This window comes from Dendropsophus ebraccatus, chromosome 2 (assembly GCF_027789765.1).
Source record: "Dendropsophus ebraccatus isolate aDenEbr1 chromosome 2, aDenEbr1.pat, whole genome shotgun sequence".
NCBI classification, from domain to species: Eukaryota; Metazoa; Chordata; class Amphibia; order Anura; family Hylidae; genus Dendropsophus; species Dendropsophus ebraccatus.
The window spans coordinates 117,820,251-117,845,294 of record NC_091455.1 but is presented as its reverse complement, the minus strand read 5'-3'; the positions used below and the strand labels follow the sequence as shown (position 1 = coordinate 117,845,294).

The 25,044-nt window shown below is 45.9% G+C and overlaps 1 protein-coding gene across 5 annotated transcripts in view; it reads left to right on the top strand.

The window, feature by feature from the left end:
* ABITRAM (actin binding transcription modulator) overlaps positions 1-25,044 on the top strand; it is a 49,321-nt gene that overhangs the window by 10,107 nt on the left and 14,170 nt on the right. For all 5 annotated transcript variants that reach the window (XM_069960266.1, XM_069960262.1, XM_069960263.1 and 2 more), the window contains exon 4: positions 21,909-22,038. In XM_069960266.1, coding sequence (XP_069816367.1) covers positions 21,909-22,038 — 130 coding nt within the window. The remainder of the gene's footprint in view (positions 1-21,908; positions 22,039-25,044) is intronic.

The following is a 25,044-nucleotide window of genomic DNA, read 5'->3' as shown; positions in this document are numbered from 1 at the left end:
CTTCGGAGGGTTGCCCTGTCCACGTGGGGTATTTACAGACTCGGAGGGGGGGGTTGGCGGGGGGCAAGTGCTCTACACATTTTGTGTGTTGTGTTTTTTTAATTTTTTTTTATTTTAACTTCTTGTGAAATTCAGAAATTCAAGGCTAGATCAACATTATAGTGTAAAAAATGTATATATCATTTTCACGGCATATTGTTAGTTACACATATGTGCCCGTCACCAGTGGGGTCCATATGCTCACTACACCCCTTGTTACATTCCTTGTGGGGTGTAGTTTCCATAACTGGGTCACTTGTGAGGGGTTTCAACTGTCTTGGCAACACAGGGTCCTTTTTATATACAGCATGGGCCTTGAAAATCCATTCCAGCCAAATCCAGCCTCCAAAAGCCAAATGGCGCTCCTTCCCTTTGGAGGCTCGCCCTGCGGCCGCATGGCGCCTTATGTCCAATGTGGGGTATTTCCGTACTCGGGGAAAATTGCTCTACACCTTTTGATTTTTTTATCTTTTAACCCCTTGTCAAAATGATCAATCATTTAGTGTAAAAATAAAATTTTTTTACACTAAATGTTGGTTTACGCTCTTGGGCTGGATTCACACTGAGGAATTCTCGCGGATAAATTCTGCGGAATTCCGTTGCCTGTATATGCGCACGGCCCCGCGCCTTTCCGCATAGACACCATTCTATAGGCCGGCTGATTCCGCCGAAAGAATTGACATATTGGTAATGTGACTTAGTATCTAATTTATGTGCTATGACTTACTGTTTTTAGAAGCAGAGAATTTCAAAGTTCATAAAATGCTAAGTTTTCAGGATATTTTGATTTTCACAAAAAACACACAAAATAGTAAAAATTTTGCCACTAACATAAAGTACCATATGTGACAAAAAAAACAATCTCCGAATCGCTAGCATATGTTAAAGCATCACTGAGCTATAAGCACATAAAGTGAGACAGGTGAGATTTTGAAAAATGAGCCTGGTCATTAAGGACCAAACTAGCTGCAGCACAAAGGATTTAAAATTGCATGGACTATTGATTTCTGCAAAAAAATTAAACAGTGACACTTTAAAAAGCCAGATTAATGTTTGCAAATGCACACAGGAACAAAAACCTTAATTTTTGGTCACATGTCCTGTTCTCTGACCAACCTAAAATGTAACAGTTTGGCCAGTAATGATTGTAATGTTTGGAGGAAAAAGGGGACGCTTGCAAGCCTAAGAACACCATATTAACTGTGAAACACGGGGTTGGCAGCATCATGTTGTAGGATTGTTTTTGCTGCAGAAGGAACTGGTACACTTAAAAAAATATATCATAAGGAAGAACATTATGTGGCAATACTGAAGCAACATCTCAAGATATCACTAAGGAAGTTAAAGCTTGGGCGCAAATGGGTCTTCAAAATGGACAATGACCTGAAGCATAATGCCAAACTGGTTACAAAGTGGTTTAAAGGGGTTAACCACCTAAGAACTAAAAAATTAAATGCTAGATGGTCTTACTCACCAAGTCCCCCATCTCATGTCTTTCTAGCTGCTGCCGTTCCTGAGTTAAAATTAGGTTATACATGTATATTAGACATAGGGTGGTATTGGGAAAGGGGATCGTTTAGAATATTGTTTTTGTTACCCAGATAACAAAGTGAAAGTTGTGGAGTGGCCATTACAAAGCCCTGGTCTCAACCCCGTTGAAGCCGTGGACCCCGCCTGTCCTATTCATTGAATAGGATGCATAAGGCTGTACACTGAAACATGAAATAATGCACTTTTTCAGAACGTCCAGTCATGACAGCACCACCTGGAGACTGATCCCCATTAGTCCTAATAGGAACAGGAAGCACAAGAGGTTAAAAGGAGCCCCTCCCTGCTTCACCCTCAGTGTTTTCCTGTTCCTATTCAGGACTAAGCACACAGAGGTTCTTACCTCTCCTGGTCCGGGGGGCTGGCTACTGGATCAATGTGGCGTAATTGCCAGGCAAGCGGGGTCGGCTGAATCAATCTCCCCTCTCCATGGCTCGCATCGGGTCGCGCGGAGGATGGTTTCCTGCGCCTCCTGGTCCCTTTTTTTTTTTTTTGCCCGCTGTTGCGCTCTAGGAGTTTAAGCGGCAGGTAGGTAAGTCTGCCTCGGGTGCACGCGTGTGTTTCCCCTGGCTCCTTCCGGTTTCGGGCCGCGTCGGCGTGCGTGGTGCATGACGTCACGCCGGAACCGGAAGCCCCGCCCCCAAGATGGCGCCGCACACCGGACAGCCAGGTGCTGGGGGGCATGGAAGCGCCTGTGTTTGGCGCCAGATCTGGGCTGGTCTGAGGTCTGACAAGATATTTAAGGTAAGAGAGAGCACTCCTGTGCCCCCTTTGTTTGTCCTGACTGCTATGATGGATGCCTCCCGCCCTGAATCTGTGGTGTGGGCCCCTTCTGCAAGCCCAGTGAGTAATTGGGCCTTGGGTTCACTTACCTTATTTTCTGATGTGGCATTCATTAATGTACTCCTTCTCTCCCGTAGGGAGACAAGGAGCCACCTGTGAAAAACTGTGGTATATGTAAGGAAAGACTGCCGGAAGGTCACAACAAACCCCTTTGTAAGGCATGCACATCTAATATCCTGAGACAGGTCAAAGCCACGGTTTCTGCGGCCCTGGCGAAAGATAGGTCTCAGTCCCCTGAACCTCCACCTAAAAGATCTAGACGCATCATAATATCTGATTCCGATTTTGAGGAACAAATATCTGCAGAAGACAAGTCTGATCATGAGGAGATAGAAATTGTCCATGAAACCTACCAAGAGCCTAAAAGATTTTATTTCTCTGCTGAGGATACTGATATTCTTCTGGCCGCTATAAGAAAGACAATGGATATCAAAGATGTGCAAGTCCCTACAAATAAACAAGATCAGATGTTTGCGGGGCTTAGGCCCATGAAAAAAACGTGTTTTTCCTGTCCATGAAAGTATAAAGAATCTTGTGTTAGATGAGTGGCATGAGTCAGAAAGAAGGCTGCAAATTCCCAAGGAGTTTAGAGCAAGATTCCCTTTTGATGAAAGTGATGTGAAACTGTGGACTGAAACTCCAAATATAGATGTTCAGGTAGCCATGGTAGTTAAAAAGATCTCTCTTCCTTTTGAGGATGCCTCTCAGCTTAGAGACACCATGGGCAGGAAGATGGACGGTTTACTGCGTAGGGCCTGGGATTCCTCTGCGGCAGCCCTTAACCCTAATATAGCAGCCACTAGTGCGGCTAGGTCTCTTTTTTGTATGGTTGGAAGAGTTGGAGGGGCAGTTGCAAAGCAAAACATCTACAGAAGAAATTCTCAAATCAGTTCCCATGTTAAAGCTTGCTACAGCTTTCCTAGTGGATGTATCGGCAGAGTCTATTCGGTTCGCAGCTAAAGCAGCCGCTTTAACCAATGCTGCCAGGAGAGCACTTTGGTTAAAGAGCTGGCAAGGAGATAATATTTCTAAAACTAAACTTTGTGCTGTTCCATTTGAAGGTTCGTTTTTGTTTGTTCCCGCCCTTGATTCCATCCTAGAGAAGGCCGCTGACAAGTAAAAGGATTTCCCAAATGCGAAGAAACCGAAAGGTAAACAAAATTTTCGTTCCTTCAGACAAAACACATACCAAAGCTTCAAAGATAAAGGCAAGACGGGAAGGTGGAGCTATCCCAAAGGAGGCAAGGGGCTAGAGTCTTCTCACAACCCCAAACCTTCAGATAAAAAGCAATGACACGTTCCCAGTAGGGGGGAGGCTGTCCCATTTCTTTTTTTTCGAATTCTCATTTTTATTAAAGTTTTCAAATTTTAAAGAAAAAACAACTAATCCAGGCATACCCAAATGGGCAAGACAAAACAATCATGACAAGCTAGTTACAAACATGGAAGGAACATCCATCAACGGCAAACATGTATGCGAAAATGAACAAGTGTACTTCACAATCTTGTGAAAGCATCGAAGAAGGAGGAGTGGGCTGCCACTTGGTCAATGACCAAGAAGGAGCACCTACAAGAAGAAGAAAAGAAGAGAGAGGAAAAGGAGTGGGAGGAACGGGACAGGGGAGGGGGGGGGGAGAGAGGGGGGGGGAGGGGAAGGAAGGGCTAGGATGTCCGCACCTCACTGAGCCAGAAGAGTCCGGTATTCAGCCGTCTCCGTGAATTGGTCCCAGTAGAACCATGTCCGGAAAAACTTGGAGTTATGGTCGTGTAGTTGTGCAGTAAGGTCTTCCATATGCTTAATATCCTCAACCTTGCGGACCCACATAGCTATGCTGGGGGGATCGGGTCGGCGCCAGAGAGCCGGGATGCACGCACGCGCTGCATTAATCAGATGTCGGAGGACAGAGCGCCGGTAAGACTTGAGGGGGATATCTGAAATATGCAGGAGAAAGAGTGACTGGGAAAAAGGGAGCTGACGGTCAGTGAATGTGGAGGAGATGCGCCACACTTCCGTCCAGAAAGGAACCAATTTAGGACGGCTCCAAAACGTATGTATAAGGGTGCCTTCCCCACCACAGTTTCTCCAGCACAACGGGGAGACCTCTGGAAAAATTCGGTGGAGGCGGGTAGGGACTCGGTACCATCGCGAGAGCAATTTATAACCCGCTTCCTGTAGGCGTGAGGAGACGGAGCAGGAGTGTGTGCACGTGAGAATTGTCGACCTGGGCAGCAGAAAGAGAGATATCTAGATCTCTCTCCCAGGCCTCGAAAAAAGGAGGAGGTGGTTCTTCTGGTGGAGAGCCCAACATAGTGTATAGGAGGGAGAGTGAGTGGCGGAGGGGGCCGGAGCCCAGTCAGAGGGCTTCGAAGGGCGTGCGGGAGCGGGCAAAGCCAGAGGGGTTCGGGAGAGAGCAAAGGAAGTGATGGAGTTGCAGCGCCCTCCAGAACCCTAAAGGGGCAGGATCTGAAAGGTCCTTAAGGTCGGACAGGGACAGCCAAGTCGGGCCTCGGAGGAAAGCGGTAGCTCGGAAGGAGCCAGCTCTGAACCAGGCTCGGAAGACAGGGTCCTCCTTGCTGATCGGGAAAGAGGGGTGGCCCAGGACGGGGAAGAGAGGGGAAGGGTGGGGTGCTAAAAAACCCTTGGAGAGGTGTTTGTGACACAGCTTCAGTGTAGGGGTGATAGTGGGGGGGGGACCAGCAAAGCGAGAGGAGGCAGGCATCCACGGAGCCGCCAGTAGGGAGATTGGAGAGATTGACATTTCCAATCCTACCCATAATTTAATGGGCGCATGACGGTGCCAATCTAACACCCGAGAAAGATGGGCAGCAACATGGTAATGGTAAAGGTTAGGGAGACCAAAACCACCTCTCGCCTTGCAACGGTACAGAATTGATTTAGCTACACTGGTTGTTTATGTGCCCAGATGAATTTCGTGAGGAGCGTAGAGTGCTGTCGAAAGTAGGACATGGCCACCGTCACAGGGAGGGCTTGAAAGAGGTATAACAAAAGCGGAAGAATGTTCATTTTGAAGATCGAGCATCGCCCAAACCAGGTGAAGGTGCCCCTGTGCCACCTGAGAAAGTCCGCTTCGATACGTTTAAGCATCGGTAGGAAGTTAGCTTTAAAGAGGTCAGACGCCGTGGGTCTCAACTGGACTCCCAGGTATGTTAGAGAGGAACGAGACCAGCGGAAAGGGAACAAGGATTCCAGGGAGGTAGCAACGGAGTGAGGAAGAGAGAGGTTAAGTGCTTCATATTTTTGTAAGTTAATTTTATAGTTGGAGAGAGTTTGGTAGCGGGAGAGCTCCGAGAGAAGGTTAGGAAGAGAGAGAAGAGGTTGGGTAAGAAAGAACAAAAGATCGTCTGCATAAGCCGCAACTGTGTGGACCACCGGCCCCACCCGAACCCCGTTAATGTTTGTATTGTTTCTCACGTGCCGGAGGAAAGGTTCGAGGGTCAGGATAAATATAAGGGAGGAGAGGGGGCAACCTTGACGTGTTCCATTCGCTATGGGGAATTGGGGGGAAAGAAGGCCGTTGACCGAGACCTGGGCCGTGGGGTGAGAATACAGGGAGCCTATCCACTCCAGCATATTAGGGCCAAGACCCAAATGTCTGAGTGTGGCGAAGAGGAATGGCCAACTGACTCGATCAAAGGCCTTCTCGGCGTCTGTGGATAGGAGCATGGTGGGGAGGCCTGAGGTGCGGACATGATGAATGACGTTGATCGCCCTAGTCGTGTTATCCCGAGCCTCTCGGGTGGGCATAAAGCCCACCTGATCGAGGTGGATAATGGGTTGGAGTAAAGGGGTAAGACGGGCGGCTAAGATTTTTCCGAAGAATTTAAGGTCCAGGTTCAATAAGGAGATAGGGCGATAATTCTGGCATTATGAGGGGTCCTTGCCTTCTTTGGGGATAACAAAGAAAGATATGGGCACGCAGAGAGTCCGAGGGGTGGGTGGAGCCGGTGGAGACAGAGTTGTATGCAGACAAAGTGATCTCGAAGGAGGGGGCCAAACGATTTGTAATAGGGCAGCGTAAGGCAATCAGGGCCCGGTGCTTTGCCTGAGGGCGAAGATTTCACCGCCCAATCCCATTCCATAGCGGTGATCGGGGATTCAAGCGAAGAGATGCTCTCCTCTGGCAGAGAGGGAAGGCCGGAGTCACGCAGGTAAGAAGAAATGGAAGAGTGAAGGTCGGCACCAGCCGGGGTAGACGTGGAGGGGAGCCCATAAAGATTCATGTAATAGGAACGAAAGGAGTCTGCAATTTGGGAGGAAAGAGACAATCGTGTGCCGTTGGCGGAGGAGACTTGGGGGATAAAGGAACGAGCCCTCTGCAGCCTTAATGCCCGAGCTAGGGTCTTGCCGGGTTTATTGCCAAACTCAAAATAGTGGCGACGGCAGCGTGCTAGAGAGGCCTTGGCATTGGTAAGTGTGAGGTCTCGTAGCTTACCCCGCAAGACCGCCAGTTCTGCACCCGTGGAGAGAGCTAGTGTCCTTTTATGTTGTTTATCAAGATCAGCGATTTGCGAGAGCAAAGACAGGATCTTGGCAGAACGCTCCTTCTTGAGCCGCGCGGCTAGTTTAATAAAGGTCCCCCGATGTAACATTTATGGGCTTCCCATACCACCGAAGGTGAGGAGTCGGGAGTGACATTAGTAGTAAAATAGCTGGTTAAATCCGAGGTGACTTCCGCTAGGACCGTAGGGTCTCTCAGCAGGGAGTCGTTAAGACGCCAGCGCCAAGACCGGGGTTGAGGAGGAGCAAGTGAGAAAGAAAAGGAAATGAGCGCGTGGTCAGAGAATGAGAGAGGGTCAATGGAAGCTGCAAGCACTTTATCCAGATGCGTGTGGGAGATAAATAGTCAATACGGGAGTACCGATTGTGCGGGTGGGAGAAGGTGTAATCCCTGTCACGGGGGTGGAGGAGCCTCCACACGTCCATTAGCTGATAAGAATATAAAGTGCGCTTATAAGCAGGAAAAAGAGAGAGAAGAGTGCCCCGAAGAAGAGTCAAGTAGGGGGTCCAAGGCCATATTGAAGTCACCACCAAGAACAACCATCCCCTCCAGAAAGGCTTCAGCTTTCGCCAAGCAACATTCTAAGAAGGCCGTTAGGCCGGTGTTGGGAAGGTACACCGTGCGGAAGGTACACCGTGCTGAAGGTACAGAGCGTCCCAGCCATCCTACCTTTTACAAAGAGGAACCGACCCTCTGAGTCCGACATCTGATCCAGCAGTTCCCACGGAGAGGAGCGAGCAATTAAGATGGAGACTCCTTTGGTTTTGGAGTCTGAGGAGCAGCTGTGAAAGACATCTGGAAAATTACGATCGGACAGACGCTGCACTTGATCTTTCCGGAAATGGGTTTCCTGGATAAAGGCCACCGAAGCACGCTTAGCCCATAAAAGGCGCAGTAAGGAGGACCGTTTCTCCGGTAAGTTCAGGCCTTGCACATTTAAAGAGACACAATTGATAGCAGACATGGCTCAGTGAGGAACGGACAGAGGAATAAGAGAAGGAACTAACAGGGGAGAAGAAAACAGGTGGGGGGGGGGGTGAAAAGGAGAAAGAGACAGAACAGGGAAGGAAAAAGGGGAGGGGATTGGGTAACAAAGACCCAGTCACGAGGATAAGCAGGAGCCACAAGGCAACCCGCCCAGAGCCTGTGTGGGGAAGACCACGCGGGGGAGCATGGAAGAACAGACCAGAGGTCACGACTCTAGCATCCAGCACCTGAGGGAATTCCACTCAGAAGGAGGACGTAAAGGAGACCTAGAATCTCAGCATACGGGCAGCCTGGTCCAGGTAAACAGTGGAACAGCCACCCTGGGTGACTGAGGACCCATGGACTGGTAAAGAAAAGGTGTCGTGAGGCTGCAATGAAAACAGGGAAGGGGAGAGGAAGAAAGAGAGAGAAAAAAAAAGCGGGGTAAGAAAGAGCAAGGAGAGTCTCGTGAGCGGTACAGGGTGCCCAACGATAGGCTGGTAGGCTTTAACGGTAAAATGCCATATACCTGAGAGAGCTGCATGGAGACTAAACAAATAACATAAAACTACAAATCAGAGTAGCGCAGTCATAGCGCGTCAATGAATATACCACATATACCCTCTGGTGGGATTTAGTGACACAGTAAGGTCCCTCCATGTCAGGATTCCACTATATGGGGGGTGGGAAAGACATGCAACAGGAGGGAGGGGGGAGGGGGATATGCGGTGGGAGAGGGTCTGGATCCAGTTAGTGAGGAGCAGTGCCCGGAGCCGAGAGAAACCACGTCTTCACTCGGCCATGTTCAAACCATGCCCCCCGGCTGTCCCATTTCTACCATCAATGGGAAAACATAACATAACAAACCCCTTCATACTGTCAACATTAGAAAGGGGCTACAAAATAGAATTCTCAGACCTCCCTCCTCTAAAATTCTGTACTACCTCTCTAGGATCAGACTTGTTAAACGAGCGTCTGTGGCAGGGGGTATCAGAGCTTCTATCCCTGGATGCCATTGTCCAAGTTCCCGATTCTCCATTGGAAATGGGCCACTATTCTCGCTTATTTCTAGTGCAAAAGCCAAATGGAGCTTTCAGGACAATTATAAACCTCAAACTTCTCAACAAAGTTATTACAAGAGGTTCAAGATGGAGACTCTGAGATCTGCTATTCCCCTGATATCCAAAGGAGCCTGGTTAGCCACAATAGATCTCAGACGCGTATTTTTACATTTCTATTTACGAAAAACCACCAAAAGTATCTAAGGTTTGCTGTTGTTCACAAAGGAGTCACTCACCATTATCAATTCAAGGCGCTACCCTTCGGGATAGCCTCGGCTCCTCGTATCTTCACGAAAGTGATGGTGGAGGTTGTAGCTCATCTCAGACTTCAGGGGGTGACAATAATACCTTACCTCGACGACCTGCTTCTTGTGGCACAGTCCAAAGATCAATTAAATGTTCACATCATGCTCACCATTTCTTGTCTCCAGGATTTAGGATGGATTGTGAATCTACAGAAATCAGATCTGGACCCTTCCCATGTGAAGAAGTTTCTCGGAATGTTGTTGGATACAAAGCAACAGATGACCTTTCTTCCTCAGGAAAAAGTCGTGTCACTTCTGGACAAGTTCAGGAAATTCTCCAGAAAGAAAACAACAATCAGAGAAGCGATGTCTGTGCTGGGGTCCATGACATCTTGCATACCGGCGGTGCCCTGGTGTCAGTCATTCAAGGGTCCTCCAAGCGCAAACCCTAAAATCTTGGAATCGACAGCAGTCATCCCTAGACTCAAGGATGTCGGTGTCAACACAAGTGAAACTGTCGCTGAGCTGGTGGTTAAAAGAAAAAAACTTAACAAAAGGTCTTCTATGGTTCCCTCCGCAGATTGTGACACTCACCACAGACACCAGTCAGTGGGGATGGGGAGCCCACGTGCAAGACATGTATCTTCAGGGTCAATGGCAGAAAAAACGAGATACTCCTCCAACCTGAGAGAACTAAAAGCTGTCTTCAAGGCGTTGAAGCAGGCAGTGCATCTCCTTTACCAAAAAAGCGTAAAAGTTTACTCCGACAACGCGATGACAGTAGCCTTCATAAACCACCAAGGCGGAACACGCCACTCTCTCCTACAGAGGATGTCTCAAAAGATTTTCAGCTGGGCAGAACTCCATCTTCAGTCCATCTCAGCGGTCCATCTAAAAGGCTCAGACAACACGAAGGCAGATTACCTCAGCCGGGAGAAGGTCCTTCCAGGAGAATGGAGGCTGAATCAGGAGGTGTTTCTAGATCTCACAGAAAGGTGGGGCGTTCCAGAAGTGGACTTGTTCGCGACAAAAAAGAACAAGAAAGCAAATCGCTTCTTCTCCCTAATCCAGAGGCAGTGGATGCTCTAATACAACCGTGGGTATTCCATCTGGCATACGCATTTTCTCCGTTTCCCTTGCTGGGGAAGGTCCTTCAAAAGATCCTGAGAAGTCAAACCCAGGTAATCTTTGTCGCTCCAGTCTGGCCAAAAAGGAGCTGGTTTTGCCTGTTAAAAAGACTAGCAGTGGAAGGTCCCATCAGGCTGCCACAAAGGACAGATCTCCTCGTCCAGGGCCCTCTAAATCACCAAGGGCTACAGCAACTCCATCTTGCAGCGTGGCTACTGAAAAGTCCTTCCTGACCCGTAAAGGCCTTTCCTCCAAGGTAATTGATACCATGTTAAAAAGTAAAAAAGATGTCACCTCTTCCATTTACCTTAAGTATTGGAGGAGATTTTGCTCACGGTGTAAAGAAGCAACTCCCGATCCTCTCAATCCAAATATACCTCAGATCTTGGATTTTTTCCAAGCAGGACTTGACAAAGGACTTTCACTAAGTACTCTTAAAGTCCAAGTATCCGCTTTAGGGTGTTTTTTTGACTCCCCTATTGCAGACCATAGGTGGGTCAAGAGGTTCTTTCGGGCTGTGTCGAGGCTAAAACCCAAGATTTCCAACCTTACTCCTTCTTGGGACCTCAACCTGGTACTTCAAGCTTTGACTCAACAACCTTTTGAACCTCTTAGTGAATTGTCTACAAAATTTTTGACTATAACAACTGTATTTCTAATCGCAATTACATCTGCAAGGAGAGTCTGCATACTACAAGCGCTCTCTATAGAGCAACCTTACCTGAATGTCTTAGAGGATAGGATTATCCTCAAATTAAACCCTTCCTTTTTACCCTAAGTTGTCACCGATTTTCATCGATCACAAGATATAGTGCTCCCTTCATTCTGCGATCCGCCTAAAAACTACAAAAAAGCTTGCCTCCACACTCTGGATGTTCGCAGAGCAGTAATCGCCTATCTTCAAGCCACTAAAGACTGAAGGAAAGACTCTAATCTACTCCTGCAGTTCCAGTGTCCGAATAGAGGCAAAAAGGCTTCTAAAGTATCCATAGCCAGATGGATGAAATCCGCCATATCAGAAGCCTATAAATCTCCAGGTAAAGAAGTTCCTGACAAACTTAAGGCTCATTCCATCAGAGCAGTATCGGTCTCCTGGGCAGAAAAATCTGCAGCCTCACTTGAGCAGATCTGCAGGATGGCAATGTGGTCGTCACCACACACCTTTTATCGTCACTACAAACTAAATGTGGCCTCGTCTCAAGATTTATCCTTCGGACGAAAAGTGCTACAAGCCGTAGTCCCTCCCTAAATGGATTATCTTGTATGTCTCCAGGTGGTGCTGTCATGACTGGACGTTGTGAAAAGCCAGAATTATTTACTTACCGATAATTTGTTTTTCATGAGTCCATCATGACAGCACCCATCTATTACCCTCCCTTGTCATTATATTGGTGTTGGTGCTATTTAAATAGTAATTGATAAACACTGAGGGTGAAGCGGGGAGGGGCTCCTTTTAACCTCTTGTGCTTCCTGTTCCTATTAGGACTAATGGGGATCAATCTCCAGGTGGTGCTGTCATGATGGACTCATGAAAAACGAATTATCGGTGAGTAAATAATTCTGGCTTTCAAAAAAGTCAAGCAACCTTCTATGTAGAAAATAATAAAGGTGTAAACTTACCTCTCCAGGCTCCCTTGGTGTCCTCCTGCCTTTTTTTCTCGCTGACTGCAGTCGGCGCTGACACTTATGAATCTGCCTCTGCAGCGACAGCCTGCTCCGCCATTCACTGACTGAGAGGAGTGATTGGCTGAGTGAGTGGGCTGTAACTGTGTAGACCGGTCCAGAAGTGGCTGCAATGGCTATGGTGAGCAGGAAAAAGGCAGGACGACAACAGGGGAGGGTGGAGCGTTAAATATACGTTTTTATTATTTACTTTACCCTTTCATCAGCCATCAGTTGATGATTTTTATTTTTTTAACATTAGCCGATGGCTGATCGTTGAAAGGCAACAATTAGCCAATGATCGGCTCATCGCCTGATTGTTTTAGGGTGCGTTTACACAGAAAGATTTATCTGACAGATTTTGGAAGCCAATACCAGGAATGGATTTTAAAAGAGGAGAAATCTCAGTCTTTCCTTTATGACCTGTTCTCTGTTCATAGTCTGTTCCTGGCTTTGGCTTCAAAAATCTTTCTGTGTAAACACACCATTACACGGGACAATATCTGACCAATTCTGCCTGATTTGGCAGATAATTGGCCTGTGTAATAAGGCCCTTAGTGTAAACAAAATATGGTTTTATCCCTTCATTAGACGTTCTTTGTCGAGCTTTGAGCAGACATGGGCCCATCTCCCACTGATCTTTCGCTGTAATATCAGCTTTTGAAAACTGTAGGGGCTTAGAAAGGGGATAGGGCTTAAAGGGGTTTTCCAGGCTTACAAAAGCATGGCTGCTGTTTTTTTTTTCAGAGACAGCACCACTCTGCTTTTGCAGATCCGTTTTACTAAAGTGGACAGAACTGTACTGTAATACCATGCACAAACTGAGATCAGGTGTGGTGATTTTTTAAGCAAGAAAGCAGCTGAGGGGATAACATTTGCGGTTAGGTCATACCCATGGCAACCCTCTGCAAAGCCGCCATTTTGGATTCAACTTTACTTTTTTCAATGAGAAGGAGGTCATACAGTTCGACAGTAACCCACTAAAGGATGTGCTCAAAGTGCTGCATATTGTGTTGAGTTGTCAACGCGATTCCCTTCTTTGAGTTGTCAACGCGATTCCCTTCTCCCACTCTTGACACACCGAGCGCAGTGCCACAGAAGAAATGCTACCACAGTCCTCCTGTATCCGTTGTTTCAGGTGCCCCAAATCCTGGATCTTGAGTACACCATAGCCTTCAAATGGCCCCAGAGATAGAATCCAAGGGAGATGTGGAGACCTTGGGGGGGCCTTTTCACTGGGCCACAGCGGTCAATCCACTTCCTAGGAAAATTCATCGAGGAACATTCGGGCCTGACATCCATAATGTGGGGGTGCACCATCTTGCTGGAAGAACTCGGAGAATGTGCCAGCTTCAATGCACAGAGAGGGAAACACATCATCTCAAAGCAATTGCAGATACCCAATGGAATTTAGGTTTCCATTGATAAAGAATGGCCCCACTGTCTTTTTACCCCGTATACCACACCATCAGTTTTAGTGTTCAAACACATTTGGAGCCATCTGTGTGTAGCCAGTATCCACCAAATGGAGTGCGCTGTGGGCTCTTAGTAAATGCTGCCAGGACAGTCACTGATGTTTGGTCATTGGTGACAGTTTTCATATGTCCAGATTTTGGCTTATCGAACACCGAATCATTAGCATAAAATTTGATGAGCAGTTTGCTAACTGTGGCATAGTGTCATAGGGTCTCTTGCATTGAAGTCTTCCTTGATGACCCGGCTGCATTTACCAGACATCAATATAATGTCTGCCTGCTCCTTGTTGGTTAACCACAAACAAAGGTGATGTCAGCAACCGCTTCCATTTTATTGGTGTATCCAAACTTGTGGTCCATCGTGTATATTATGGACTGAACGATTAACTCTTACAGGACTCCCTGCATCATATTTTATTATGATGCAGTAAGCTCTGGACCGATTAGAGCAGTATGCTGCTGAGCTGACATAGCTGTGTCTTTTCAACAGTACAATGTTTTAACTTACGGATCTCACTGTATGATAATTATGATGCAGGGAGTCCAGTAGAGTTTAGTCCATGATATACAATGAGCTTACGGAACAATATATATTTTTATGTTTTTTCAGCTAAAAATTGGCACTGAACAGATAGCCCTGGGGTCCATTCTAGGTCCTCCCTGTCACAGACTATAGCGTGCACTATAGCCTACTGTACACCCATCCTGCGTGCATAACAGGATGGTAACTTAAAGAGAATGTATGGCCTAGTTTTTATTTTACTGGTTAGAACCAGATACTAAAACTTGTTCTTTTATTCTAATCTATTTTTATTTTCATCCTTTTTTTTTTTTATAATCTCATCGTTTGTACATTATGGGGGCTGCCATCTTGCCTGAGCTGTTTTTAACAGCATTTAACCCTTTAAGGACAGAGCCAATTTCGATTTTTGCGTTTTCGGTTTTTCCTCCTTGTGCTTAAAAGGCCATAGCAGTTGCATTTTTCCACCTAGCGACCCACATGAGCCCTTATTATTTGCATCACTAATTGTACTTTGCAATGACAGGCTGAATTTTTGCATAAAGTACACTGCGAAACCAGAAAAAAATTCAAAGTGTGGGGAAATTGGAAAAAAAAACGCATTTTGTTTATTTGGGGGAAATGTGTTTTTACGCCATTCGCCCTGGGGTAAAACTGACTTGTTATATATGTTCCTCAAGTCGTTACGATTAAAACGATATGTAACATGTATAACTTATATTGTATCGGATGGCCTGTAAAAAATTTAAACCATTGTCAACAAATATACGTCACTTAAAATCGCTCCATTCCCAGGCTTATAGCGCTTTTATCCTTTGGTCTATGGGGCTGTGTGAGGTGTCATTTTTTGCGCCATGATGTTTACTTTCTATCGGTACCTTGATTGCGCATATACGACTTTTTGATCGCTTTTTATTACAATTTTTCTGGATTTGATGCGACCAAAAATGCGCAATTTTGCACTTTGGGATTTTTTTGCGCTGACGCCGTTTACCGTGTGAGATCAGGAATGTGATTAATTAATAGTTCGGGCGATTACGCACGCGGCGATAGCAAACATGTTTGTTTATGTATTTATTTATTTACTTTTATTTATAACCTGGGAAAAGGGGGGTGATTCAGACTTTTATTAGGGGAGGGGGCTTTTTACTATTAACAACACTTTTTTTTTTTACTTTTACACTTGGGCTTCTAGTATAAGTGCTTTGATCTCTCATTGAGATCTCTGCAGCATAGATATGCTGCAGAGATCCATGAGATCGGCACTCGTTTGCTTTCGGCTGCTGCAGCCGGAAACAAACAAGTGCCGAGCCGAGGACGGCGCCATCTTGGACGCGTCCCCGGCCGGCTTCAGTTACGGAGATCGCTCCTCCGGGATAACATCCCGGAGGAGCGATCTCCCCACTAGACCCCAGGGAACAGCTGAATCCGGTAATCGGATGCAGCTGTCATGTTTTGACAGCTGCATCTGATTACTGTATTAGCGGGCACGGCGATCGGACCGTGCCCGCTAATACCTACGGTCCCGGGCTACAAGCGGCACCCGGGACCGGCGCGGTTCAGAGCGGGGTCGCCGCGCGGCCCCGCTCTGAACTTCCTTACCGGCATCAGGGCGTAAATTTACGCCCGATGTCGTTAAGGGGTTAATGATATGCTTTACAACAAGCCCTATGGAAAAAAATTACAATAGACAGGATCTTTACCTTTTGAGATGAACTTCAAAGGTCACAGAGCATGCTCAGTAATGTTTCAAGAGTCATTCCACAGTTAGCTGCTATTGTCTTGATACTATTTATCTACTGGTGTCACCTGTCACTGTAGTTCTGTAAAGCGATCAATAAAACAAGCTGGTGAGGACTGTGCCTTTTTCCAGCTCGTTCTCACAAAAGGTCAGAACACTTAAACCAGGACTGATCAAAACTTTTGACATTTCTCTCGTTTTTTTGTGTTGACACTGCGTCCTTAGACATGTTTAACATAAAAGCTTGATTTACCAATAGGTAACTTTCTAATGAAACATTTAAAGGGAATCAATTAGCACAATTGTGCTGATATGGTTCCCAGCTGCAGCCATGTCTGCAACGGTAGGTTTACATTGGGGGAAAAGGGTGTGTTATCCGGGGTGGGTAGCTCTCTGCCTGTCAGCGCGCTCATCAGAGATGGTTGACAGGCAGAGAGACCTGTTAGTGGCCTCTCTGCCTGTCAATCATCCCTGCAGAGCACACTGACATAAAGAGAGCCATGACTAGTCACATGCAGCTCTCCTCGCCTTGCACACCAGAATAAAACTCCTTTTTCCCCCTCAGTTAAAGCTACCACTGCAGATGCGGCCAGAAGCCTTAACCCCTTAGTGACCGCCGATACGGCTTTCTACGGCGGTCACTAATGGGCCTTATTCTGCTGCCATCAGCTTTTTACGGCGATGGCAGAGAATAAGGCTGCGGGGCCGGGACGGCCCCCACCCCATCCCCCCGGCTACCGGAGGTAGCTGTGGGGTTGGGGCAGTGTGTGGGGTCCGTCCCGGCCCCCCCCCTTACCGACGATCGCCGCTATTAACGTTATAGCGGCGACCGTCGGTAAAGAGGATTACCGGTGCTGCCGCCGCCTTTCATCTCCCCCCGCCGTGAATCTACGGCGGGGGGAGATGAAATAAGTGTCCCCCAGACCTCAGATCAGACCCCCCTAGGGCCCCGATAACTAACCCCCCTCCCCCGGCGGCCATCATTTCCAAGATGGCCGCCGCCATCGCTGTGAACCGACTAACGTCGGTTCACAGCGATGAAAGAGTTAAAATGAATGAAAGTCCCATGCTCTCCGCCACCGGAGGTAGCGGAGAGCATGGGGCAGTCATCGGGGACCCCCCTGTGGGGTCCCGGTACAAGCGATCAGCGGTATATACTATATACCGCTGATCGCTTGTGCCATGTGCTCCCGGCACTTTTTATCCCCTGTCACCATAAATGATTGGTGACAGGGGATAAAAAGTGATGTCCCCCCACCCCCCAAGTCGCCCCCCCACCCCCCCTGTCACCCCCGTCCCCCAGTCACCCCCCCTTCCCCATTTACTCACCGGATCCACGGAGCTCCTTCCTCCTCGACGTCCTGGCTGGTTATGAAGTGCGCATGCGCTTCACAACCAGCCAACTCTGAAAATTTAAAGTGACAGAGACCAATTTGGTCTCTGTCACTGAACTATGATTACTGAGATAGAAAATATCACAGTAATCATAGTAATACAGTGAAAATGAATATGTAAAGTACAAAAAGTGACAAACATACAAAAAAATAAAACACACACTTTTTATTATAGTAATAATTGCAGTTTACTCCCAAATTACCCCTTACCCCTCCCCAGATTGCCCGTAACCACCGCACGTTGCCCGTAACCACCGCACGTTGCCCGTAACCACCGCACGTTGCCCGTAACCACCGCACGTTGCCCGTAACCACCGCACGTTGCCCGTAACCACCGCACGTTGCCCGTAACCACCGCACGTTGCCCGTAACCACCGCACGTTGCCCGTAACCACCGCACGTTGCCCGTAACCACCGCACGTTGCCCGTGACCCCCTCCAGATTGCCCGTGACCCCCTCCAGATTGCCCGTGACCCCCTCCAGATTGCCCGTAACCACCCCAAATTGCCCGTAACCACCCCAGATTACCTATAAGCACTTCAGTTTATCGGTAACAATCCCAGATTGTCTGTAACCCTTCCAGGTTGCACATAACCCCCCAGGTTCCCCGTAATCATGCCAGATTACATGTAACCCCCCCAGATTGCACGTAACCACCGCGCGTTGCCTCTGACCACGCCTTGATGCCTCTGACCACGCCACGATGCCTCTGACCACGCCACGATGCCTCTGACCACGCCACGATGCCTCTGACCACCGCACGTCGCCTCTGACCTCCACACGTCGCCTCTGACCTCCGCACGTCGCCTCTGACCACCGCACGTCGCCTCTGACCTCCACACGTCGCCTCTGACCACCGCACGTCGCCTCTGACCACCACACGTCGCCTCTGACCACCCCAAATTGCCAATGACCCCCTCCAGATTGCGGTGCCCATGTCAGATTACAGGTACCTACCCCAGATTGCCTATAAGAACTTCAGTTTATCCGTAACCACCCCACATTGCCCGTAACCATCCCACGTTGCCCGTAACCACCCCAGATTGTCTGTAAGCACTGCAGGTTGCCCGTAACCAGCCCACGTTGCCCGTATCCACCCCAGATTGTCTGTAAGCACTGCAGGTTGCCCGTAACCAGCCCACGTTGCCTGTAACCACCCCAGATTGTCTGTAAGCATTGCAGGTTGCCCGTAACCACCCCACGTTGCCCGTATCCACCCCAGATTGTCTGTAAGCACTGCAGGTTGCCCGTAACCACCCCACGTTTCCCGTAACCATCCCAGATTGTCTGTAAGCACAGCAGGTTGCCCGTAACCAGCCCACGTTGCCCGTTACCAGCCCACGTTGCCTGTAACCAGCCCATGTTGCCTGTAACCAGCCCACGTTGCCGTAACCACAGCAGGTTGCCCGTGACCACCCCACGTTGCCCATAACCACCCCACGTTGCCTGTAACCACCCCAGGTTGCCTGTAACCACCCCAGGTTGCCTGTAACCACCCCAGGTTGCCGTAACCACAGCAGGTTGCCCGTGACCACCACACGTTGCCCATAACCACCCCACGTTGCCTGTAACCACCCCAGGTTGCCTGTAACCACCCCAGGTTGCCGTAACCACAGCAGGTTGCCCGTGACCACCCCATGTTGTCCGTAACCACCCCAGATTACCTGTAACCACCTCAGGTTGCCCATAACCACCCCTGGTTGCCCGTAACCACCCCACATTACCTGTAATCTCATTTTTTTATTTTATTTTAGTAACTGCGCTATTCTAATAACCATTACTAGCTGCGGTTTTGCTCCTGTAAATTGGCGCTCCTTCCCTTCTGAGCCCTGCTGTGTGCCCATACAGTGGTTTATACCCACATATGATGTACCGTTTTACTCAGGAGAACCTGCGTTACAGATTTTGGGGTACATTTTCTCTCCTGTTCCTCGTCAAATTGAGAAATTTCAAACTAAACCAACATATTATTGGAAAAATTCGAGTTTTTCATTTTACTGGCCAATTTTGAATACTTTCCTCTAATACCTGTGGGGTTAAAAATGGTCACCACACCCCAAGATGAATTCTTTGAGGGGTGCTCTTTCCAAAATGTGGTGACTTTTGGGGGGAATCTATTCTGCTGACACTACAGGGGCTCAGCAAACGCACCTGGCGCTCAGAAACTTCTTCAGAAAAATCTGCACTGAAAATGCTAATTGGCGCTCCTTCCCTTCTGAGCCCTCCTGTGTGCCCATGCAGTGGTTTATGCCCACATATGGGGTACTGTTCTACTCAGGAGAACCTGCTTTACATATGTTGGGGTGACATTTCTCTCCTGTTCCTCGTGAAATTGAGAAATTTCAAACTAAAGGAACATATTATTGGAAAAATTCGAGTTTTTCATTTTTACTGTCTACTTTTGAATACTTTCCTCAAATACCTGTGGGGTCAAAATGCTCACCACACCCCAAAATAAATTCTATGAGGGGTGCACTTTCCAAAATGGAGTGACTTATTGGGAGATTTTACTCTGCGGACACTACAGGGGCTCTGCAAACGCACCTGGCACTCGGAAACTTCTTCAGCAAAATCTGCATTGAAAAAGCTAATTGGCGCTCCTTCCCTTTTGAGCCCTCCTGTGTGCCCATACAGTGGTTTACGCCCACATATGGGGTACCATTGTACTCAGGAGAACCTGCGTTACAAATTTTGTTGTACTTTTTTCCTCTTGTTCCTCGTGAAATTGAGAAATTTCAAACTAAAGAACATAATATTGGAAAAATTTTAGTTTTTTCATTTTTACTGTCTACTTTTGAATACTTTCCTCTAATACCTGTGGGGTCAAAATGGTCACCACCACACCAAGATGAATACTTTGAGGGGTGCACTTTCCAAAATGGAGTGACTTATGGCGAGATTTTACTCCGCTGGCACTACAGGGGCACTGCAAACGCACCTGGCGCTCGGAAACTTCTGCAGCAAATCTGCATTGAAAAAGCTAATTGGCGCTCCTTCCCTTCTGAGCCCTCCTGTGTGCCCATGCAGTGGTTTATGCCCACATATGGGGTACGATTGTACTCAGGAGAACCTGCGTTACAAATTTTGGGGTACTTTTTTCCTCTTGTTCCTCGTGAAATTGAGAAATTTCAAACTAAACGAACATATTATTGGAAGAATTCGAGTTTTCATTTTTACTGTCTTCTTTTGAATAATTTCCTGTAATACCTGTGGGGTCAAAATGGTCACCACACACCAAGATGAATTCTTTGAGGGGTGCACTTTCCAAAATGGGGTGACTTATGGGGGGTTTTCTCTCTGCTGACACTACAGGGGCTCTGCAAACGCACCTGGCGCTCAGAAACTTCTTCAGCAAAATTTGCATTGGAAAAGCTAATTGGCGCTCCCTTCCTTCTGAGCCCTGCTGTGTGCCCATACAGTGGTTTACGCCCACATATGGGGTACCGTTGTACTCAAGAGAACCTGCATTACAAATTTTGGGGTGCTTTTTGTCTCATATTCCTTTTGAAAATGAGAAACTTTAATCTAAACGTATATATTATTGGAAAATTTAAATTTTCAATTTTTTACTGCCTAATTGTGAATACTTTCCTCCAGCCCCTGTAGGGTTAAAATGCTCATTATACCCCAAGATGAATTCTTTAAGGTGTGTAGTTTCCAAAATGGGGTCACTTATGGGGGTTTTCAGGATACCAGACTTCTAAATCCATTTAAAAAAAGAACTGGTCCCTAAAAAAATCAGTTTCACGAAAATGTGATAATTTGCTGATAAATTTCTAAGCCCCATAACACCCTAAAAAAGTAAAATATGTTTACCAAATTATGCCAGAATAAAGAAGACATATTGGTAATGTGACTTAGTAACTAATTTATGTGCTACGACTTTCTTTTTTTAGAAGCAGAAAATTTCAAAGTTCATAAAATGCAAATTTTTTTAATTTTTCATGATATTTTGATGTTTTTCACAAAAAACACACAAAGTAGTGACCAAATTTTGCCACTAACATAAAGTGCCATATGTCACGAAAAAACAATCTCAGAATCGCTAGCATACGTTAAAGCATCACTGAGCTATAAGAGCATAAAGTGAGACAGGTCAGATTTTGAAAAATTAGCCTGGTCATTAAGGCCAAAACTAGCTGCAGCACAAAGGGGTTAAGGAGCTGCACAGAAGATCTATACTGTGCAGCTGGGAACCATATCAGCACAATCAGCAGTTAACAGGTTGTTCTTATGCTGCGTTTACACGGAGCGATAATTCGCCCGATCATACGATTAACGATTTCGAAGTAAAGATTTTTTTTCTAACGATCAGCGTTTAGACCGAAGAAAAAGCGTTTTGCGATCGCTTAAGCCTCGCAGATAGGTTAAATCTGTGAACAACTGTTTACACGGAAGGATCTGCAATTTTTTTTGCGAATGACCAACGACGATTTGAAAACATGTTCAAAGATCAAAATGAACGATTTCTCGCTCGTTGCTTGATCGTTCGCTGCGTTTACACGTACGATTATCGTTCGAATTCAATCGTTATCGTGCAAATTTGCACAATAATCGTTCCGTGTAAACGCAGCATTAGAGCAGAGTGTTCTGCAGCGACATTGCTGTAGACTCAAGATGGTGAGTGGTCAGTAAGGGGAGATAACATCTGTGTGTATAAACTATTATGTCAAAGAAATTAAAAGAAATACGAACTAAAACTAGCTAGTAACAAATGTTAAGTTCCTAATGATTAACTTTTACTTTTTCTTTCCTTTCACTTTTAGAATCTGTGTCATTACGCTGGCAGAATGCCACCCAGTTCTTCAAAGTGGCAAAAATATTTCTAGTATTAGTTACCAAATCAGTGCCAACTGCAGCAGACTACAGAACAAAGTGTCAGGAAAATCGAAAAGAGTAAGCATGTCATTTTCTGCACCCATTTTTCACATTGTATTGTGATTTTGCCAGTTATCATATATTAACCCTTTAGTGTAAATTCTTATAAGGCTGTGCTGCCCTTTCATTTGCAGGAAGAAAAAATACTGCACAGTATACTTTTTTTTTTTTCTAAATAACACTTGTGAAATTTTGTAGGCATATAGGGATGTATGTGGAGTAGTGTTGCTCAAGGCTCAGAAGCAATATAAAGATAGCTTAGGTATAGCACGTTTAAAAAAAACAAAAAAAACGCTTTAGCTTAGTCATATACCCATCTTAATATTATACTTATATGTAGCAAACTTCAATGTACACCGGTGCAGAGCTGGCGTAGATTTTACCAACGATATTCCCTTGCTCGCCATCCCGTCCTCTCCATGCAAGAAGCAAAGACACAAAAGGCTGTACACCTCTTCAAAATAACATTCAACAATTTAAGTCACAAGCACCTTTATCGTTCAAACCCAAATGGCAAGTTAACTCACAGCTTGAGACTCCAGCATCTGCTTAGGAAAGAAACTTGCATTGTTTGGATTTTTTTTTTTTTTTTTACAAAGCTGCCCAGAGTTTAACTTTAACCCCTTAAGGTCAAAGCCAATTTTCGTTTTTGCCCTTTTGCTTTTTCCATTTTATGTTTAAAAGTCCATAGCGCTTGCATTTTTTCACCTAGAGACTTATTGAGCGCTTATTTTTTGCGAAACCAATTGTACTTTGCAATGACAGGCATTATTTTTCCATAAAATATGCTGCGAAACCGAAAAAAAATCCTTTGCGCTGTCTAATTGAAAAAAAAAAACGAATTTGTTTTGATTTCGGGGAGTTTTGCATTTACGCCGTTCGCCTTATGGTAAAACTGACTTGTTATGCATGTTCCTCAAGTTGTTACGATTACAACAATATGTAACATGTATAACTTTTATATTATGTGATGGCTTTTAAAAAATTCAAACCGACTTCCGGTTCCGGCGCGTATGGGATGGCAGCAGTGTGAGTGAGCTCCTCCACCCTCCGCTCATAATATCGCTCCCCGCTCTGACTCCTGACATTACCGGCCCTGCCGGACCACACCTCTGACTTCTCTAAGTGCCGAGGAGTCGGAGGCACCACTTCATTAAGCGGGGAACCAGTTATACACCTCCCCATAAGCCCTCCTTCATTTACCTCACAGCTCTGTCACAGGGACACCTAAGATGGCGCCGACACGAGGTGCTGCTGCTGAGGCACACACAGAGGAAACACATACCTCACAAATCCCAGTGCCGGACCTCTGTGAAACCATAATACCAGGACTAAATATGTCTTGCAAGGCACTGGCAATTCAAGTGTCCAAGATGATATTAAATGACAGAAAATCCTCTCTTGAGGCCACTATAGTTTCCTCCCTAGCAACCATACAGGGAGATATAGCAACGCATACCTCACAGATTACTGAACTTCAGGACAGAGTCAGCCTGTTAGAAGATGAAATACATTCTACAAAAATAAAACTACAACAGAATATGAATGTCACAGCTTCATTGCAAACAAAGACTGATGATCTAGAGAACCGCTCTAGGCGCAACAATTTACGTATTATAGGTTTACCTGAATCCATTCCAGCCATGCAATTACATGCTATATGTTCTCTAGAAATTCCCCAAGCCTTGGGTATCCCAGGTCACATTACTGTGGAAAGAGCTCACCGTGTGGGACCCCCACCAGCCAAACAAAAGCAAGATGCAAATAAAAAAGGACAGAAACCCAGACAAGTGATTGTCAAGTATCTGAATTATAATGATAAAAACAACATTTTACAAAGCTTTAAAAAATCTACAGTTGATGTTGCAATTCGTGGCCACAAAATCCTCATGTTTAATGACTACTCCGCAGCAGTGGTTCAAAAACGTAAAGCTTTCGCACACATTTGCTCGACATTGGTGAAAAATCAAATACGATTTGCTCTTCTTTATCCTGCCATACTGAAAGTTTTCAAATCGGATGGTTCAGCCTCTCTTTACAGTTCTCCTGAGGAAGCCATTTCTTCCCTTAAAGATGTAAAGGGTCTCACTCCACCTATTCAAGACAAGCACACGAGACTACGTTTGGATAGTCCTACTGACACGGTAGAAAAAATGGAATGATTATGAACTCAATCTCTATTCTGTTGGACGCTATGCTGCTCATTAAAACTGAGTATTTTTTTCTCTATTTAGTCCTATATATGTTGACTAAATACTATATTAGGGACACCTTGTTACTACATTATTATTTTCTTTAGTCTAGGTAGTAATGCATTTGGTGGTGTGTGTGTGTAAGTATGTATTTATGTATGTATATACATGTACAGTATATGTATGTGTGTGTGTGTGTGTGCATGTATATGTATGTATATGTATAATTCCACCTTGTATGGTTTTAGGTTTAGGTACAACTTCTTTAAGTACTAATCATTATATACTGGCTCTTCCTTTTATTTTATTTATTTGCTTCCCTGTGACAACTCACACATTTCTCAGGAGGGTAGGGATGTGTATGTCTTTAATTTTAATATATACTCATTTAGTGGCGCGGAGGTTGATGTGACCTTTCCACCAGTTATTTCTTTCTCTTTATTTCTTCTCCATAATGCGGAGTTTGCGAATGCTCCGAACATTGGACAATACGAAAAAAGTGAAGTCCACATCTCACTTTATTCGCTTAGTTTATATTGTTAACTGTTTTATTCTTAGGTATATCACCTTTAGTTTGTCTGAAAATGCTACATGCTATCCTCTTTTTCTGCCTGAAAGGGTTACCCACTATGTTATTGTGCTTCTAGGGTCTCTTCTTAACACCTCCTCTTCTATTAATATTGTATGAAATTAATCACTTGGAATGTTAAGGGACTACGTTCCCCATCTAAGAGGACTTTTATACTTAAACATCTTAAGAGACTTAGGGCCGATATAGTATTATTGCAAGAAACACATTTAACTGAATCAGATTATTTCAGACTCAAACGTT